Genomic DNA, 19520 nt, shown 5'->3' with positions numbered 1-19520 from the left:
TCTATTACCTCCGGTGTCAAGCTTAAAAGAAAAGAAAATAAATTAAATTACGTCCTGAAGTGACAAATTAATTACTAATTACATAATTACTTTATTATTTAGGTGCTAATCAGGAAAGTACTCTGAACAATCTCGAGTTTTCAGGAAAATAATGGTTTGACTCTCGATTATTTACAGAATTAGGTGTTAGCGTGCCAGCTGCATTTCCAGGCTTAATTCTTTTTTTACAAGTGCCCTATAATTAATAGTGCAGGTTAGAAATAGGCTGGCCTTTCCTCCAAGTAATTCACCAACCTAAAGCAAGACTTGGCTTGGGCTTTTGGGGTATTTTCTATGTGATAAAGGCATAATTGGGTTTGTTTCCACCCAACTGGTCTTCGGGAAAACACAGACGGAGAATGAGACCATTTGTAATTCTAATTTCTCACGGGCCTTTCATTTTCCAGAGGTGATCTCCGTCAGAAAATGCCTGACACTGAGCATTCTGGTTTGGAAGCAACGGTGTGTGGGCAGTACAGGCTCTCTCCACCCATAAAGGAAATATTCGCCCTCAGAACTCGGGGTGGAGGAGGGGGATGAAGGGAGAGAGCCCTCACCTGGAAGGTGCGTGTTGTGTTCTCCCCGTTTGGGAGCTGGGCTCCTGGTAAGGGAAGGCGTCCCAGGGTGTGCGGGCCCTGGTCCTGGCGCCTGCGGCAGAGGGCACCACGTCCTTAGCCTTTCCGCCGACACCTCCCTCGGAACAGCCTGGCCGCCTTCCCGGAGTACCGACTCCCTTCCTCTGGGCTTCCAGGCACGCTGTTCCCTTTGCCTGGAAGGCCCCTCTGCACCTGCCAGCCCTGAGCTGGGTAAGTCCTGCTCCCCAGTCCGCTCTCCGCAAGGGCCCCCTCACGGAAGCTCCCCCTCCCGTTTCCCCAAGGCCCTGCGGCAACTGTGTGCGGCCTTCCGGGTCTGGGTTCCACCCACCCCACTGCTGTATCCCCACAGCCTGCCACAGGAGAAACACTCAAGGGGTGCGTGTGTGTGCATCTATGCATGGGCGTGTGTGTGCATGTGAGTTTGCGTGTGTGCACATGCATGTGCATCTGCATGGCCGTGTGTGTACGTGTGCATCTGTGTGTGGGCGTGTGTGCACACGTGTGAGCGCGTGGGCATGTGCGTGTGTGCACGTGCACATCTGTGTGTGGGTGGGTGTGCACACGTGTGGATACATGCATGTGGGCACATGCATACATGGGCGTGTGCACACATGTGTGAGCACATGTGCAGGTGTGTACGTGTGCATCTGAGTGTGCACATGGCTGTGCGTGCACACGTGTGAGCACATGTGCATGTGTGTACGTGTGCATCTGTGTGCACGTGGGTGTGTGCACTCCTGTATGGGCGCATGTGCATGTGTGTACGTGTGCATCTGTGCGTGGGTGTGTGTGCACGTGTGTGCGTTTGAGTGTGCATGTGTCTGTGCATGAACGTGTGTGCACGCACATGTTTATACGTGTGCATCTGTGCATGGGTGTGTGCATGGGCCTGCATATGTGTGTACATGCAAGTGTGCATGTGCACATGGGTGGGTGTGCACTGCATGTGCATCTGTGCATGGGCATGTGTGTGCGCGTGTGCACACATGTGTGTGCATGCATCTATGTGTGGGCTGTGTGCACGCATGTGTGCGTATGTGTGCATATGTGCCACGGGTGTGTACACACATGCATGTGTGTGCACGTGTATCTGTGCGTGGGCATGTGTGCATTACTTCATTTCATTATGAGACAAAGAGCACTGCAGCCCCGTGTCCAGGCCCAGGTGTGCGGGTCACTCACGCCAACCCCAAAAGCCAGGATCCAGGTTGCGCCCCACGGCGTAAGTACCGGCGCCGCGAGCACCCTCACACTACCGCAGGCCTCTGCACGGTCCACGCTGAAGACCTGCCTGTGCGACGGCCTCCCGGCCTCGACGTGCTCCTCTGAGGTCCTCGCTTCCCTGTCCCAAGGAGGAGGAGGGCCAGCGTCAGCCCCACAGGCAACTCGCGGCCCAGACGCGGCGCAAGACGGTCCCGTCCTCCTGCCGCCTCTGCAGATGGCCGCCTGCCATCACCCGGCTCTCACTCCGTGCCCTGGACCCAACCTTCTCGGGTCCCGGCCCACACTCGTCCCCGCCAGAGCAATCAGGAATCTTCCAAGAACCGACTTCCGCGCGGGCGAACCCAGACGGGCCGGGAACACGACGCGCAACTTCCAGCTAAATTCTACTTCCCAGGTGTGGGAGTGCCTCCCCGCCACGGCCGCAACCCAGGTGGCTGACCAGGTGGCTTAGGACGCTGCGGGGGGACGGGAGGCAGGCAAGGGAAAGGGCGTGGAGATCCAGCCCAGCGCGGGAGGGGCGCGAGAGCCTCAGGATTCGACGTGGGGCCTCTTGGCGCGGCGTTCAGTCAGTGAAGCTTTTAGCAACAGATTTACCTTCCTAATTATGTTTTGCTTGGGCTAATATTAAGATGAGTTTTCATTCTCGGCACACACAACAGCTGGCATCAAAAGGAGGTGACTCAAACGCTTGCTGTGTGGTGGGGACAGCGCACCAAAGACTTAAAATAAGCCTCCGATCAGTCGCTGGCGCCGGACAGGAGCCAAGTGCTCCCCATGGACCGGGCAGCCCGGATCAGCCCTGGGCCTCCGGCGCCCGGCCACGTCCCGTCCTCCCTGGCCCCCGAGAGGCTGCCCCGCCGGGGAGCACGGCCCGAGCCCACGCGCCAGGGCACGCAGGGCCACCCCTCGGGCAGACTGACACGGCGAGAAGCTTCCGGGCCAGGAGCGACAGCAATCTCCCTCCCACCCACAGCGCCGACAGTCACAGACACCAAACCCAGAAGGACCCAAGCTGTGTGTGGCACATCCACAGCACACATGCCACTTCTCCAGATTTCTCTGCACGGTTCCAGCTTCTCCTGGCTCCTCCGGAGTATCTCCGCCCAAGGGAGGACTCCCAGGGACACGCGAGACTCCCCACGTGGGGACACACAAGGGCCCAGCGCCTGCTGGGGTCACAGCCTCGGACCCAGGCCCCCGCCCACCCCCGCCCACAGCAGGGCCAGGCTCGGGGCCAGGCCGCCGGCGCCCCCACAAAGCGCTTTGCTGCCTTTGTCCAAACACTCAAAAAGCATCGTCAACACGCAGCGGATCCGCTTCGTGGGCGCCGTAAACGCCGGGCGCCGGTAAGCTGGGGACGCTCCGCAGGATTCCTAGTTTCCTAGACGGCAAACCCGGGACGAGCAGGGACCGCGTCTGGGCTGCGTCACCCTCGTTCCCCCAGCGCCTCCCAGCGCCTCGTGCACGCTAGTGCACAGCAGACGCTCACCACGTGTCGCTCACGTGAACATACTGAACAAGAAACCAAAATAGTAACCTGGGAAGGAACCCTGTCGTGTTGGGACCCCAAGAATGCCACTAGCACGGGAAGGCACCCCTGGGCTGGCACGGTCTCCCCGAGCCACATCCCCTGCTCCCTCCAAGGACGCCCACCCGCAACAAGCCCATCCTGTGCACCCCACGGGCCCCAGAGGCCCCAGGAGACCCCCGAGGGGGCAGGCAGTGGGAGCTGCTGACCAGGGCCCAGCCCCGCCGACTCATCTCCGCAGCAGGGACAGAAGAGTCGGGAAACAGGCCTCCCCTGACCGTGCTCCCCCACCCCGGCCCCGGCCCGCGCGGCCCCAGGAAGCGACCCGGACGCACCGTTGATGGTGAGGTGGACCCAGCTGCCGTTGTGGAAGGTGTCATACTGCTGGTCCAGCATGAGCACTTTGCACTCGTACCAGCCCTGGTCCTCAGAGCGAACCTGCTCCAGCCGCAGGGAGGCTTTATCGTGAAGGCTGGCCCGGCCTGTGGGACAGGGACAGGGACAGGACGGGCCGTCACGGCGCCGCCAGCAGACCCCCAGGGAGCGGCTGGCACCCCCCGGTGGCAGGGGGCACAGGAGACGGTGCGCTGCCTTGCCTGGGGCCCTCGTCCTGCCTCCTTGCCTCCCCCCGACGGCCTGGTCCCTCACCCCATCCTCCTCCCTCACCCCGTCGTCCTCCCTCACCCCATCCTGGTCCTTCCCCCATCCTCTTCCCTTACCCTGTCCTCCTCCCTCACCCCATCCTGGGCCCTCACCCCGTCCTGGTCCTTCACCCCAACCTCTTCCCTCACCCCGTCCTGGGCCCTCACCCCATCCTGGTCCTTCCCCCCCAACCTCCTCCCTTATCCCGTCCTCCTCCCTCACCCTGTCCTGGTCCCTCACCCCATCTTGGTCCCTCACCTCAACCTCCTCCCTCACCCCGTCATCCTCCCTCACCCCATCGTGGTCCCTCACCCCATCCTGGTCCTTCCCCCCAACCTCCTCCCTTACACCGTCCTCCTCCCTCACCCCGTCCTGGTCCCTCACCTCAACCTCCTCCCTCACCCCGTCATCCTCCCTCACCCCATCCTGGTCCCTCACCCCATCCTGGTCCTTTCCCCCAACCTCCTCCCTTACACCGTCCTCCTCCCTCACCCCGTCCTGGGCCCTCACCCCATCCTCTGCCCTCGACCCTGTCCTCCGCCCTCCAGTCGTCCTCGTCCTTCACCCTGTATTCGGGCCTCCCCCCGGCCTCCGCCCTCACCCCGCCCATCTCAACACTGACAATCCACTCAAAAACTAGAGTCAAAACCAACCGCCGCCAGAGCGACACAGAGACAGAGAGAGCGCATGGTGGGCCTCGAGGGAGGACGGGGTAAAGGGAAGTAGATGCAGAAGCAAGGCCCTGCCATCTCCCTGCCTTCCTTTAGCATCCCAGCACTCCCAGCACTCGCGCGCACACACACACACACACCTCTCCTGCTCACACACACTCACACGCACGCTCACAGCTCACACTCACGCTCTCACACACAGGCTCACAACACTCTCACACTCAGGCACACATGCTCACACATACACACTTGCACACCTCATGCTCACTTAGACACACGCTCACACTCACACCTCATGGTCACACTCAGGCTCACGTGCACACACACGCACACACACATATCCAGCACTTGCACACACACTCAACACTCATGCACACACATGCTCACACATGCTCCCACTCAGACACTCACTCACACACACTGATGCTCACACACATGCTCTCACACTGCTCACTCGCGTGCACAGCACTCACACACACTCATGCTCACAACATTCGCATGCTCACACACATGCTCACACTCACATTCACACACTAATGGTCACACATGCTCAGGACACACGTGCTCACACTGCTCAATCATGTGCACAACATTCACGCTCACACACACATGCTCCCACTCACACTCATGCTCACATGCTCACATGCTGATGCTCACACACACGCTCACACACATGCTCCCACTCACACTCATGCTCACATGCTCACATGCTGATGCTCACACACACGCTCACGACACACATGCTCCCACACCACTCACACTCACACACACGCTCACACATTCGCACGTTCACACACTCATGCTCATACCCACATACACTCAGGTTCACGTGCTCAGGCTCAGGCCCTGTGCTCTCCTCGCCGGCAGACTGGCACACAGACGCTGGCAGTGACTCCCGGAGAGGCCCCCGCTGGCAGGAAGAGCCCGAGCAAGACACCCCGGGACAGGACAGGGCAGGACAGGAGGCGGGTGCAGAGGGGCCAGAGGGCGGGTGCACCACCACCAGGGATGCGGGATGGGGCGCCCGGCCTGAGGGCATGAGGGCTCACGCCGAGGGAGGGAGAGCAAAGTGTCAGCCACGAGGCCACCTGGCCCAGGGCACAGGGCTGTGCCTCGGCCCCTCCTGTGCACAGCTGCCCTGCAGCCTGGCACGTGTTCCCGCTGTCCTCTCCCACTGTCCCGCTGTCCTGTGCTCCCGCTCCCCGCTCTCCTACTGTCCCGCTCTCCCGCTGTCCTGCTATACCGCGCTCCCGCTGTCCCGGTGTCTGCTCTCCCACTCTCCTGCTGTCCCACTGTCCTGCTCTCCCGCTCTCCACTCTCCTGCTGTCCCATTCTCCCGCTGTCCCGCTCTCCGCTGTCCTGCTGTCCCATTCTCCCGCTGTCCTGCTCTCCACTGTCCCGCTCTCCGCTGTCTCTATCCCGCTCTCCCACTGTCCTATTTTCTCGCTGACCCACTGTCCACTGTTCCGCTCTCTCACTATCCTGCTCTCCACTGTCCCGCTGTCCCGCTCTCCAGCTGTCCCTCTGTCCTGCTCTCCCGCTGTCCCTCTGTTCTGCTCTCCCGCTGTCCCACTCTCCCACTGTCCCTCTGTCCCACGCTCCTGCTGTCCCTCTGTCCCACTCTCCCATACTCCCACTGTCCCTCTGTCCCTCTCTCCCACTGTCCCGCTGTCCCTCTCTCCTGCTGTCCCTCTGTCCCACTGACCTGCATGCTGCGCGCTCCCACCACGGCCCTGGCGCAGCCTCCCCTCCGGGCCCCCCCACCCCCCCACCCCCCCACGCCCATCTGCGGCCCCTCCTCCCTCAACTCCCACTTAATGAAAACCTACTGAAGCCCAAAGGAGGGCATGGAAGAGGCAGGGACTATGGGGAACAGGTAACACACCAGTCGGGAAACGATGAGCGGCCACAGAGAGGAAGGCTGGAGGAGCCTCGACCGCAACAGTGACCGCAACGGTGACCGCGACTGCGACCATGACCGTGACCGCAACTGTGACCACGACCGCAAGGGCAGGCAGGCCGTGGCTGAGCCAGGAGCGGGCGCACAGCAGCCCAGCCCTTACCTGCATACTCAGGATCCACGTGGGGTGGGTAGTAGCCAAACTTGATGAAGATAGGGATGGGCACCCCAAACTTGAACCACTCCACGACATAGGGCGGGGGCTGGCCCGTCACGGGGTGAATCACATCGCATCGCAGGACGACGCCCTCGCCGGCTCTCGCGGTCACAAACTCAGGTTCCTCTCGCAGGCCGTGGGCAGCTGCGGGTGGCACAGGGAGTGCACAAGGGAGGTGGGCGGAGGTCCCGCTCCAGCAGCCCCCACCATGTCCCAGGCCCTCTAGCCCCCACCCTTCCCCACGGCCCCAGGCCGCCCCCTTAAGAGCTCCGTCACCCCCCAGAGGGTCCCGGTGCCCCCGAACCCTCTCACCCCCCTCTGTTCACACCTCCGGGGGGCCCTGGAGCCCCGGGCACCCAAGAACTTGAGATGGGTGGAAGGAGAGAGGAAGAGGAAGAAGCGGTTCCATCCAGTCGTGCAAGCCAAATCCTCCCTCCGCAGTCCCGAGGAGCACAGCCATGACCATGTCCCCCCCCCACCCCCCAGCCCCCAACAGTTCTCAGGACTCTGGCTACCGAGGAAGTGGAGGGGCCGCAGCCTGGGCCACAGGGAGTAGATACTCGATGCCTCCCTGCGCAGGAGGCTTCCCACCAGAGCCTGGTAAGAGCCGCAGAGCCAGCCTCCTCCCACGCCCCACCCCCAGCTCAGCCTGAGGAGGTTCGCAGCACAAAACACGAGTACTCCACCCAGGAGCGGGGAATCCCGAGCCAGCCAGCTCAGGCTGCTGTGGCAACCCCGAGGGAAAAGCCCGCAGGCCTGACCGGCCTCTCTGGGCCCCTCCTCCCTTGCCCCACTGGCACCTGCTGTGGAGAGGGGCGCAGGCGCAGCCTCCAGCCCTCCAACTGCCGAGCCCAGCATCCCCAGCAGGCAGGCAGGATGCTGGGGACGACGCGGGGACGCTGGGACTGCTGTGCCTGCCTGCTCAGGGGAGATCATCCCACCTCTGGCAGATGACCAAACACACAGCTGGCAAGGGTGCATCCCCCCCACCCTGCAGCAGGAGGCAGAGTGGAGGACCCAGCCGCGGCCTGAGCTGGAGGACACAGAGGACAGGTCAGCTCAGGTGCAGCTACTCCCGCCTGGCGGCCCCTGGCCACCACACCTGAGCCCCCACAGGACGCGTGCCACCCCCACTTCAGCCCAAAACTGCTCCCTCCCACACAAGGACTCCATGCTCACAAAGTCACCTTGTCCAGCTGGCTTCCCAGGGAAAGGGATGGCCCTGGAGAGGCTCTCCGGCCCCTTCCCCACACTACCCACCGCTGCTGGGCCTAGGCCTCGGCTGGCCCTCAGCTCGCCTCCCCCCAGCCCGGCTCCGCCTCCCCCCAGCCCGGCTCCGGGCAGCACCACGGGCAGCACCACGGACAGCAGCTGCGCAGCTGGGGCGCCAAGCCTAGAGCTGAGGGCCTCCGGCGGGGGGGGGGGGGGGGGGGGGGGGGGGGGGGGGCTCCGTCCCTCAGTCCCTCGTCCCTCTGTCCAGCCTCCCATCTGTTGTGGGGCCTCTCACACAGACTTTTACTGCATCTCTGACCCCCCGTGTGTCCCTGTCTCCTATTGTCTCTGGCTTCCCTTCATGTCTCTGTGTCTCTGGTCCTGCTGTGCGTCTGTCTCTCTGACTCTTCCCAGGTCCCTCTCTCCCCTGCTCCTTCTCTGGGTCTCTCTGTGCTGCTCTGTCTCTCTTCAGGTCTCTGTGTCTCTGTCTTTTCCTCTTAGCTCCCACCCTGTGTGAATTCTTCTATACTGGTCTGTCTTTCTCGGTTTTCATGTCTCCATCAGTGTGTGGGGTGTGTGTGTGTGTGTTGTGTTGGGGGAAATATGTGGATTTCCTGTCCCTCTGCACCGGGGAGGGATTTTGCCTGCTTTTCTGTGGAGGGACCTCCGTGTGCTTGGGTTGCTATGTTTGCATCCCGCTCCGCGGCTGCCTACATGTTGTCTGTTCATCTCTGTGTCTCTCCTTCTCTCCCTTCCCATCCCCCTCTCCCTCTCCTCCCGAAGTTGCGGAAGGAGGAGGAGGCAAGCTCTTCTAGAAGCTGATTGGCTACTGGTGACATCACTGTTTTCTAGAGAAAGAGCTAAGATCACAGAGTATTTTTGGAGCAGAGCACAGTGTTGCACTCACCTGCCTAAGGCCCAGCAGGTTTCCCAACTCCCCCCACCCCCAACCTTGCTTCAGGCTAGGTTTGAATTCCAGCCCCTCGGGGAAAGCAAGGAGAGGGCTCAGCTGCCGCAGGCCCCTCCCCCACAACCCCAGGGGCACCCAGAAGGGGACAGAGCCTGCCTCCCCGCCTCTAGGAGCACAAAGGCTGATCCTGGACCCAGAAGGACAGGACAGACGGCAGGCACCAGGAGCCAGCAGGGGGAGCCATGTGTGTGTGCACGGGGGAGTGTATGTGTGTGCATGATGCATATGTGAGCTCTTGGCAAAACCACACGGGTGAGTGTGTGCCTGGGGGGATGTGAGTGTGCCTGTGAATACGGGACTGTGTGTTGCATGGACTTTCCAGGTGGTGAAAAGAGGAAAGACAGGAGCCTCAGGAAGAGGAAGGAGTTATCCCAGGGCCTGGGTACCCGGCATGGGGGACAGAGGCTGACCATGGAAGGGGGCCCCTGCCCAGGGCTCGGGCCCTACATCTGAAGACAGGAGGCAGAGGGGCTGACGGTTGCCCCCTTTAGCGGGGAAGCTGGGGTCTGCAGCTCGGTAGCTCCCCAGCTACAGGGGATTGAGGGCGGGGGGGCGGGGCAATGCCAGGAGGTGGGTGGGCGCGGAAGCGGGTTCCCACAGTACAATCAATGCCTGCCTCATCCTCACCACAGAGCAATGAGGCGGCCTCTCACACCTCCCCCAGCACCGCCAGGCTCCAGGCTCCAGGTTTCCATCCCCTCCCCAGCTTGCCTGGGGCTCAGGACGCAGCACCCACCCAAGGCCGACCCTAGACCTGCCCCCAAGCCAGTCAGCCCCACTGGCATCTCTGCAGAAGGACCCCTTCCGGCCTGGACGAGCAGGGGCAGAGGGGAAGGGCAAGAGGAGCACCCCAAGGATTCTGAGGAAAGCAAAAGGAGAGAGTTTCCCAAGAAGAAAGCGGAGGGGTGGGAGCCCTGCCCCAGCCTCTGCACTCCGTCCAACGCTCCTGGTTTGCTGAGCCCTAAAATATTTATCAGCTTCCTCAACTCGTCAACACACAGCACTCTCACTCAACACCTACAAGCACTCCTTCCTGAGCCCGATCCTTTCCGAGCCAAAGCATGTCTAATAAAACACTTTCCCCAGAAAAGCTCCAACAAGGAAAAAAAAAAAGTAAACAAGCTGGCAGCAAAAAGGGAAGAGGGGCTTGATGGAGGAGAGAGATGAGCTGTAACCCAGGAGGACACCAAACCCAAACCTAAGAGTGAAAGGGACTCAAGAAACCAGGAGAGAGAGGCAGGGACGCAGGCAGAGCCCGGCCCAGGGCAGGACACAGGACTCCGGGCACAGGGGACACAGAGACACGGGCTTCATGGACCCGGAACCGGGAGGGGAGAGAGTGGAGGATTCCTCAGGAAGCAAGTGGGCTTCTTCCCAGCAGGGCTGCCTGCAGCAACTGAGAGCAGGAATGGGGGGGAAGGGGGAGGGGGAGGGGGGGAGAGGATGGGAAGGGGGGAGGGGATGAGAAGGGAGGAGGGGAGTGGATGGGAAGGGAGAAGGGAGAAGGGGGGGAAGGAGGAGAGGAGATGGGAAGGGGGAGGGGGAAGGGGAAGGGAGGGGAAGGGAGGGGAGGGGAAGGAGGAGAGGGGATGGGAAGGGGGAGGAGAGGGGATGGGAAAGGGGGAAAGGAGGAAGGGAGGAGGGAAGGAGGGGATGGGAAGGGGGAGAGGAGGAGGGGAGGAGGGTAGGAGAAGATGGGGGAAAGGGGGAGAGGGGATGGGGAGGGGGAGAGGGGATGGGAAGCAGCAGAGAAGGGGGAAGGGATGGGAAAGGGGAGGGGAGAGGGGGGAGGGGATGGGAAGGGGAGAGGAGGAGGGGAGGAGGGAAGGAGAAGAGGGGGGAAGGAGGAGAGGGGATGGGGAGGGGGAGAGGGGATGGGAAGCAGCAGAGGAGAAGGGGGAGGGGATGGGAAAGGGGAGGGGAGATGGGGGAGGGTATGGGAAGAGGGAGGGGGAGGAAGGACCTAGAGCGACTGGGTGAGGAAGGGCTGCAAGGGGTGGGGGGGGGCAGGCCCCTTTCCCAGCAAAGAGCCTGGGCAGCCAAGAGAGGAGGCTGTGGCGCTGAGGGCGCAGGAGCTGCCCTGGACCCTCGGAGCCGCGGTGGGTCTGGGAAGAGGCAGGAAACTGCGGACCGAGGGCAACAAGCCTGCCCCTTGGGGCTCTGCCGGGGGAAGCAGCAGGAGAGCAGGGGGGACCAGGTGGCCCCTGTGGTCTGGCTGACCTTCTGGGGCACCCCGAGGGGACCAGTCCCCTGTCTACGCAGGTGGTGCCCAGTGGGCGGCCAGGCCCAGGCTGCTTGGATCCAGGTGCATGGAGCCTGGCCCCACCAGTCCTGCCCCAGGATGGGCTCCTGCCCAGTGGCTGGCAGAGGAGGAGCACCCCGCGCACCCCAGGAGCTCTAGGAGGGCAGGGCAGGGCAGCGTCCACGCCAGCCACCTCGCGTCCTGAGTACCCAGCGCACGGCAGGCCCTGGGCCAGGCCACAAACGTCCCCCGATGTCCAGATGCCCACCTGAACAAAACGCAATGGGCTCCTTTTCACTAAGGAGCAACCTGGGACTCACTCGGGAGGGGGGGGGGGCACCCCCCTGCCGAGCCCAGGCCCAGGCCCCAAGGCCTCTCCCCGCGGCACCCCACACCCTACCCGGCCAAGGGGTGGTCCCTCCCCACCCCCTGTGGCTCAGGGCCCCGTAGCCACACAGGAGACAGGGTGGGCCCGGCAGAAGGCAGCTGCTGGCCTCGAGAGGCCTGGGCTCAGCATCACTCTGCAGGTAGCAGCCCTGACAAGGGGGGAGCACGGGCGGAGGGGCCACCAGCCCCATCATCCTCCAGTACAAGGTCCTCCCGGAGCCTCCTGTTCCTGATCCTCCTCCTCCTCCTCCTCCTCTTCCTCGTCCCCCCGCCCCCTCCTCCTCTGGGCACCAGACTCCCAAACCACAGGCCTGTTGTCTAATAATACCAGCGACAGCCACCGCCACCTCCATCTGCCAGCCTAAAAATAATCCCTGCTGAGTCCAAAAAAGGCACAGCCCCCAATAGTCCCCCAATCACTCCTCCCCAACAAGCCAGGAGGCTCCAGGAGATTCCAGGGAGCCTCCCACACCAGCACACACCCAGAGGGGTGGCCTGAGGAAGCAGGGGCAGGCGCCCCACGGCCCAGAGCAGGGACCACTGCAGAGCGCAGGTGACAGGAGGCAGGTGGGCTGGAGGTCGGGGCCACCCTTCTGCCTCCAGCAAGGCCACGGCCAGGCGGGCTCCAGTCCTCCGCCCCCGCCCCCGCCCCCTCCCCCTCTCAGGGTGCTGGCTCCCAGCCCACCCCACAGGGCTCCAGACCGAGGGCAGGACGGAGGGCGCCTCCCCTGGGGCTGCCCCCCACTCACCCCGGGCTGGGCCTGCTCCCCGCCGCAGCCCTCGAGGCTGCAGCCCTGCTATTAGCAACCTTAATTTGCTCTCGGCTAGATTGTATTTCCAAGAGCCTTTTCCCCAGGAGCCCCTGGCAGGAAGCAGTCGTAATTCAACCTCGGCTCCTGCAGGGGCTCCTCCGCGGAAGGGCACGGCCACGCCCCGCCCCACACCCTGCACGCGCCCCACGCGCCCCGCACGCACCACGGGAGGCCTGCGCCCCGCATGCGCCCCGCATACATCCCGCAAGCCCCGCAGCACCCCGCAGGCCCCGCACGCACCACGGGAGGCCTGCACCCCGCATACACACCCCGCAAGCCCCGCACGCGCCCAGGAAGCCTGCGCCCCGCACACGCCCCGCACGCGCCCCGCACACGCCCCGCAAGCCCCGCGGCCAAGCGCACGCGTGTACCCCAGGGCCCGCAGACAGGCAGGTGAGGGCCCCGGGGCTCCTGGGGAAGACAAGATGGGCCTGTGGGCACCTAAGCCCGTGCTTACTCCCGGAGAAGCCCAGCACCCCGGGGCTGAAGCCAGAGAATGAGGACCGAGGCTCATGTCCCAGAGCCCATGTGCAGGTGCGGCCCGAGCTCCCTGTGGCCGCCTGTGACCCGGACGGGTTAGGGCACGGGGGAGGCCATGTCGGCTGAGGGCACTGGCCCAGTCCCCCTCCTCCCTGGCCCAGTGCCCCCTCCTCCCAGGAGGACCCCTAGCCTGCGGGCACCTCCCTCCTTGCTTTGGCTTTGGCCCGCATGGAACTGCTGTCCAGAGCCCTGATGGAGGCCCTTCTCTGCTCACCAGGCTCCTGCTTATTCACGCAAGAGAGAACAGAAAAGCAGGAAGATTCCTAGGAAAAATAGGTCAGCTGCCTGGGGCAGACCGCGCTGGCCCCGCGGGCAGGGCCCCTGGGCGGCCAGGCCACAGCTGCCTGTGCGCCCCGGGAGCCGTGGCCCTGTCCCCAGGGCCCAGCCCCTGCTCTACCCGGGCCCGCTGGAGCTCCTGGGCCCCTGGAGCTCGGGGTCTGGCCCCCCAGTGCCCGGCTCTGCCCCCATTCAGTCGTTCTCTCTGGGACCTCAGGCATCTTTTAATCGGGCCCTTGGGCTGAGCCTGCAACTTGGAAAACTTCTGGGCTGCCTCGACTCAGGTGAAGAGCAGGGGTGAGGAGAGTGAGGTGTCTGCTCCGAGTGTAGTCACACTGCCACCCACAGCACCCGGAGGGGAGGGGAGGGCCTCCGCACATGGAGCCTCCCCTCCCCGTCCCGCTGCCCCCTACATATGTGCATGCAGACACAGTGCATGCACACGCAAGCACAGGCATGTATACACACGTGTGCAAACACACATGCCTCTACAGGCATGTGCGCACAACCGCAGACGGCTCACACCAATTACAGCTCTTCTCATAATTCAGATCCACTCTTCGTCAAGCTGCTGAACTCATCGTAGGCAGCAGACAGACAGAAACTGCCCCCTGAGACCGGGGCCCCAGCCTAAGAAGGTCACAGGAAGTGTCTGGGGAGGGAGGAGGCTTCCGAGAGGAGAAGTGTGTTAAATCTCAGGCCTAGCCCCCTTTGGGACGTAGCTCCCCACCCCCACCCCAGCACAGGAAGGCTGGGGGAGAAGCCAGCAGCCTGCAGGCCCAAGACGGACAGGGCAGGGAGAGGAGAGAGGGAGAGAGCCGCACCCTGGCCGGGCGGGCCAGGGGGAGGAGAGGCGGGCCTCAGGAGAGCAGAGCAGGAGCCAGGAGGGAGGGAGGAGGGAGATGCTGAGCTTCGGCGCCGCCCAGCTGCGCAGCCTCTGCTCCTCGGGTAACCAGACCTCCGCTTTCCGCCTCCGAGCCATAAACACGAAACCCGGGCTCTGGGACCTGCCCACTCCAAGTCTGGCACACGTTGGGCCTCAGGCCAGGAGCTGGAAGCGGAGTCTTCCCACTGCCCCTGGGCCGTGCCCTTTCCATCACATCCCGTCCTCAGCTTCTGCCGGGGTGCAGGCTGCCAGACACACCCCTGCCTCTGGCGCGTGTGCAGGGGACTGGAGCGCGCACGGACCGCTTGGCCACTTGCCCAACAGAGTCCTTCTTTGCGGAGGGACTGCCCGTGGGGTCCTGCTAGAGCCTCCTGGTCGCCATCTCCTCCCTCCCACCTTCAGCAGCAAAGGGAAGAAGGGAGAGTCAAGGCCAGGCAGGTAGAGGTACCCTACCCGGAGGATGGGAGTCAGAACCCCCGTGGGTGTGGGGTCACCGTAGCAGGGGTAACCCAACCGCAGCATCTGGGTGGACAGGAGGCGGCGGCCTTGGGAATAAGACCTCGACGGCAGGTCCACAGTCACCCAGGCATGGCCCAGGGTCCCCCCTGAGCTTGCTCAGCCTGGAATGCCGAGAGCCAGGCACCATCTATCTCCCAGACGCCAGATACCTATGTTCTCCGTACCCTCTCCGACCTCTCCAGGGACCCTACTCACCATACACACACACACACACACACACACACACACACACACACACACGTTCTAAGGCAAAAGGGGAGCCCATCCCTAACTGTCCCAACCCACATTCCCTTTTACCCCTCTGTTGGAGCAGCCTCTGCTTCAGCCAAGCCCTAAAGGGGGCATCTCCAAGCCCCTGGCTCTCAGGAATCTCCCCAGAAGTCGCCTTTAAAGCCAGCCAGAGAGCAGCTGAGCTCTCACCCAGAGCCAGCGTGGAACAGTGGCTGGCATTTCCCGTGTGAGCAAAGGCCTGACACACAGGCCCCCCCCTCCCCCCCCACTCCAGAGGCTGCGTGCCTCCCGAGCTCCTGCATCCTTCCCACAAGCCTCTGACCGCGGATACAACTCGCAGTTCTGCAGATCTTTCAAAGGATTTCCAAGCACGCCCTCGGCACACCTCCCTGGGATTCAGGGGAACAAGAGGTTCTCCTCAGACAAGGTCAGCCGCAGCCGCTACCTGGTTCCTGACAGAGGCAGCCTTCTGAACTTCCCCCAAGATACTCCCAGGTCCCAATGCCCTGACTGGCCGCAGGGACAGAAACTGAGCAGCAGCCGGGAACCCCGGAAATACCGAATATAAGAATAATAGCCATGTTAACATTTATTGAGCACCTAGTATATACATCAGGTAGTCGTTCAGTTCTTTACAGCGCTAACGTTCACCAGAAAACCCCACAAGCTCATACTGTTAACCCTACACTTCCATTGAGGCAAATGACATTTCAAAGGTTGGGCAGCTTGTCCAAGGTCACGGGGCCAGCAAGTGGCAGAGCCAGGACTTGGAACCAGATCATTTGCCTCTGTACCTAGGTCCTTGACTAATATGCAAATAGCCTTTTTAAGCTAAAAGGACCCCAAGACCAACAAGAGGGGCAGGCTCAGGGGTGCATGTCAAGCCAGCCCCGACAGAGGGACCTCTCCACACCCATAAGCTTCATGCCCAACAACCTTCGACGGTGGGAAGTCCTTCCTTCTGTCTGGCCATTCTGTGTGTTGCTGCAGGTATAAACCCACCTGCCTTCAATCTGTGTTTAAACTTGCCCAAAGTCCATTCCCCTCACCCTGACTTCTCAGGGTGGAGGCTATTTCAGAGCCTCCTTTCAGTATCTGTTTTTTTTTTTTTTTTCTTTTTTCTTTTTTCTTTTTTTTATTCAAAGATCCCCAGCAGCTCCTTTTGTGCTTTCAGCGACAGTCCCATAGCAGGAACGTACCAAAACCTGGAGGGGAGGAGGACGAGGGCATCGGAAGACTACAAGGAACCGGGGATCGGAGGAGGCTGAAGCTAAGGGCAGATTCTCACACACGGCCCGACCCACGTCACACCCACCGCCATCCCACACGCTCCTGGGGCTCCCCGGCCTCAGTTTTCCCAACTGACAAATGGAGTTTGAAGACCACCCGTGTCGACATAGCGTTTCACCAAATCACCCTTCCTTGGCCCTCCTCTGGTTCCGTTTCCAGACTCACTCCCTTCCTCGAATAGCACGGGAGACGTTCCATCCTAGAAACTTTCCCGATCGCTCCGCTCTCCCCCTGCACCGCCCAGAGGAGCCGAGGGCCCCGGGGCGGGGGGGCGCCCCTCGCCAGCGCTGTGCCCCAGCGCGGGTCCTCTCCGCCCAGGCCCCCTGCCCTCCGCGCCCACCTCCGCCCCCGCCGGTTCTCGGCCCCTGTCCCCTCCTCGGGGCCTGGGGGACTTGCCCGCAGCCGGGTCGCGTCCGTGCGCTGCAGACGGTGAGCTCGGAGTCCCAGCGCCCGCTCCGCTCACCCCCTCGGGGGGCCGGGAGCCTGCGGTGCCGCCCGGAGCCTTGCGGGTCGCTCGGCCCGTCTCCAGGCAAAAGCGCGCGCGCGCTCACGCACGCAGCACCCAACTCGCCGGCTTCCCGGCCGTCGCATCCCGGGCTCAGACCCGGGGAAGTCGCAGAAAGAAAACGCTCCCGGGCTCCGAGATGCTGCAGAGGGAGGGGGACCCCAGCCCGCCGCGCGCCCCGCCGCCCTCTCCAGCAGCGGAGCGGGTCCCGCGCCCGGGCGGGCGGCGGCGGCGGGGTCGGCCCTGCGCGGCCCGCGCTCGGGGAACTTTGGCGGCCGGGGCGCGGGTGCGGGCAGGGGGCGCGGGCACCGGAGGGCTGGGCGCGCGGACACGGCGGCCGGGACGGGCCCGGGGGGCGTGCGCCGGCGAGCGGGAGGCGGGCACCGCTGCGCCTCCGGGGGCCGTGGGCGCCAGGGGTCGCGGGGCTGGGGCGCCCCCCCGCTGCAAGGCTGCTGCGCCGCCCCGGCCCGCGGACTCCCCCGGCCCGCGGCGGCCGGAGTTGGGGAGCCGCCGGCGCGCCCCGCCGGAGCCCGGGTGTCGGCACGCGCGGGTGCAGCCGGGGCGCGCCCCGCGGGACCCCACCTCGGCGGGGCGGCGGGGCGGCGGGGCGGCGGGGCGGCGGGGCGCCGGGCGCCGGGCCGGGCGCTGCACTTCAACTCACCTTGAGCCGCGAGACCTCGGGTGCCGATCACACTTGCTATCAAAGTGGCCACATACCAAATCATAGTACTACCGCGCGCCAGCCAGGAGCCTCATCCTACCCGAACGCTCCCGCGCCCCGGCCCCGCCCGCTACGCCCCGCGCCGGTGCCCCTGCAGCCCGGGCGGCCCGCTCCCCATCCTCCGCGGCGCGGCTCGGCTCGCTCGGCGCGCAGCCTCCGGCCCCGGCGCGGCGGCACCTGCACTCCTCGCCCGGGCGCAGCGCAGCCCTCGCCGCGGTGAAGCCTAGCGGGCCGGACCCCGGCCCCGCCCCCGCCGCGCGCCCATTGGCCGCCGCCCGCCAGCGCGCCAGCCCATTGGCTCGGCCGCCCGTCCGTCGCGGCGCGCAGGAGGCGAGCCCATTTCAAGGTGCGTTGAAGTGTGGCGAGCCCAGAGCCGCAGAATCATGCGCATTGCCAGGGAGAGGGCGTCGCGGCGTCTCCGCGCGGCTCCCTCCTCGGCTCGCGCCGCAGGGCAAGTTTCTGGGCGACCCGGGGGGCGCCGGGGGCCCCTCGGGCTTGCAGACGGGACCCCGGGAATGCCCCAGTCTCCCCGGCCGGGCCCGAGGGGACGTCGCCCCCGCCCACCCCGGAAACCCAACATCCGGTTCTCCACCTGCAGAAAGCTGTTTCCCTGGAGAAGGATGCTGATTCAGGCATGGGGAAGCCCCGGAGCGGGAGGGCTGGGGCGCGTCCAGGTCACACGACGCCCTGCCCCACTCCTGTCCACGCAAGGACACTCTCCCCCCCCTCCCCCCCCCGCCCCAGCGGTCGACCCCCTCCCACCCTCAAACATGATGCCGTGGAGTCCAACTCCATCCGGCCCCGAAGGCAGGGGGATGACTAAAATGACCTCCAAAAGTCGCTCCGATGTAGAATGAGTCATTGGCTCAGCTAAGGGAGTGTCAGAGACCCCACCCCCCACCCCCCCGGAACACACGTACTCACACTGCCACCCCCAGCGGAGGTCATCGTTGCTCATCATTACTAAATCCCTACTTTGGGCAATAAAAGTTTTTTTTTTATTTTTTTTCTTTCCCTTCTCTTAAAAAAGCCTGCCTCTTTATGCACAAAATTCCTCCCCTCCCCACCCATCTGGGCACCTAGGCGCATCTCAGCATCAGGAAGCCAAGACGGATTTGTGGAATAGTTTAGGGCCTTGAGATGGAGGGACCCAGGGAAAGGGGCAGGCAGATGGACTTATCCCTACAGAGGAAGATGATAGGTGAAGAAGCGACGGGAAGGTCTCCATCTTTCTCGGTCTCTCTACTCTAACTTCTCATCCCTTCCCCCAACACAGTTGTATCTGCAGAAGAAATAAATGAGTGTCATGGAAACATCTACTATAAACAATCACCTCACACCAGTGTTCTGAGGCTGCAGTGAAGATGTTTGTTCTTTCAAGGAGCGAAAGCAATGTGAGAGTGGCACCGTTCCCTAGGATGGGCTATGGGCCAAGGAAGGAAGACGTAGGGGTAGCAAAGGAAGAGTTCAGGAATTTCACCCTCTTAAAGCACACATTGGTCACAAAGTACTGGCTTTAGGGCATTGAAGCTCCTAAAAGAAAGAGAAGGGGACTTGTTTCTGGGAAAACACGTCCACACACAACACGCATCAGAACTGGCCTTGAGTACTGAAGGAACTGCCTTCCCTGAAACCTGAGCCCTTTGAGCTCACAGTCAGCCAGGAGACGGAAAATTGGGACCCCCGGCAGAGTAACAAACCCTTTGGTAAAGTTTTAGCTTGTGGGTGTAACCTGGAGAACCAGAACATCCGACCCCGCCCATCCCCTCCAGTCATGCAAACCCAAGATGCAAAACACTGAGGACAGCCCCCCCTTGAGCCTTTGCTGTAGGCTCTTTCTCTGCTCAGATGCCCTTCTTGGGAATATGAAATGGATTAGAAGCTCTGAGTCCCCACTGATGGGCTAATTTCCAGCCAGCATGCCGTAGAATGACAACTTCACCCTTGACATATCCATAAACACACATACACATACTTTCCCAGGGTTCGAGGGCTGTAAAGCCTTACAGGGATCCATGTGCAGAAGCAGTGATAGCAGAATTCTTCCCCTCCCAAAACCTCTAAGCAACTAACTGGCGTGGAGAGAAATGGTAGATTCCCAAGCACTGGCCC

The 19520-nt window shown here is 63.0% G+C and overlaps 1 protein-coding gene across 4 annotated transcripts in view; it reads right to left on the bottom strand.

The window, feature by feature from the left end:
- The window catches only part of IGSF9B (immunoglobulin superfamily member 9B), a 47088-nt gene extending 29496 nt beyond the window's left edge, over positions 1 to 17592 (bottom strand). For all 4 annotated transcript variants that reach the window (XR_011995747.1, XR_011995746.1, XM_072729296.1 and 1 more), the window contains exons 1-3: positions 17349 to 17592; positions 6764 to 6961; positions 3723 to 3869 (exon numbers count right to left, since the gene is read on the bottom strand). Coding sequence is in view for 2 of the 4 variants with exons in the window: in XM_072729296.1 (XP_072585397.1) it covers positions 3723 to 3869; positions 6764 to 6961; positions 17349 to 17412 (409 nt within the window). In the remaining 2 variants the exon portion in view is untranslated. The remainder of the gene's footprint in view (positions 1 to 3722; positions 3870 to 6763; positions 6962 to 17348) is intronic.
- Positions 17593 to 19520: the final 1928 nt, after the last annotated feature.

The sequence above is a fragment of the Vulpes vulpes genome, chromosome 12 (assembly GCF_048418805.1).
Source record: "Vulpes vulpes isolate BD-2025 chromosome 12, VulVul3, whole genome shotgun sequence".
NCBI classification, from domain to species: Eukaryota; Metazoa; Chordata; class Mammalia; order Carnivora; family Canidae; genus Vulpes; species Vulpes vulpes.
The sequence above is the reverse complement of the archived record's forward strand: the minus strand, read 5'-3'. Positions and strand labels throughout refer to the sequence as shown.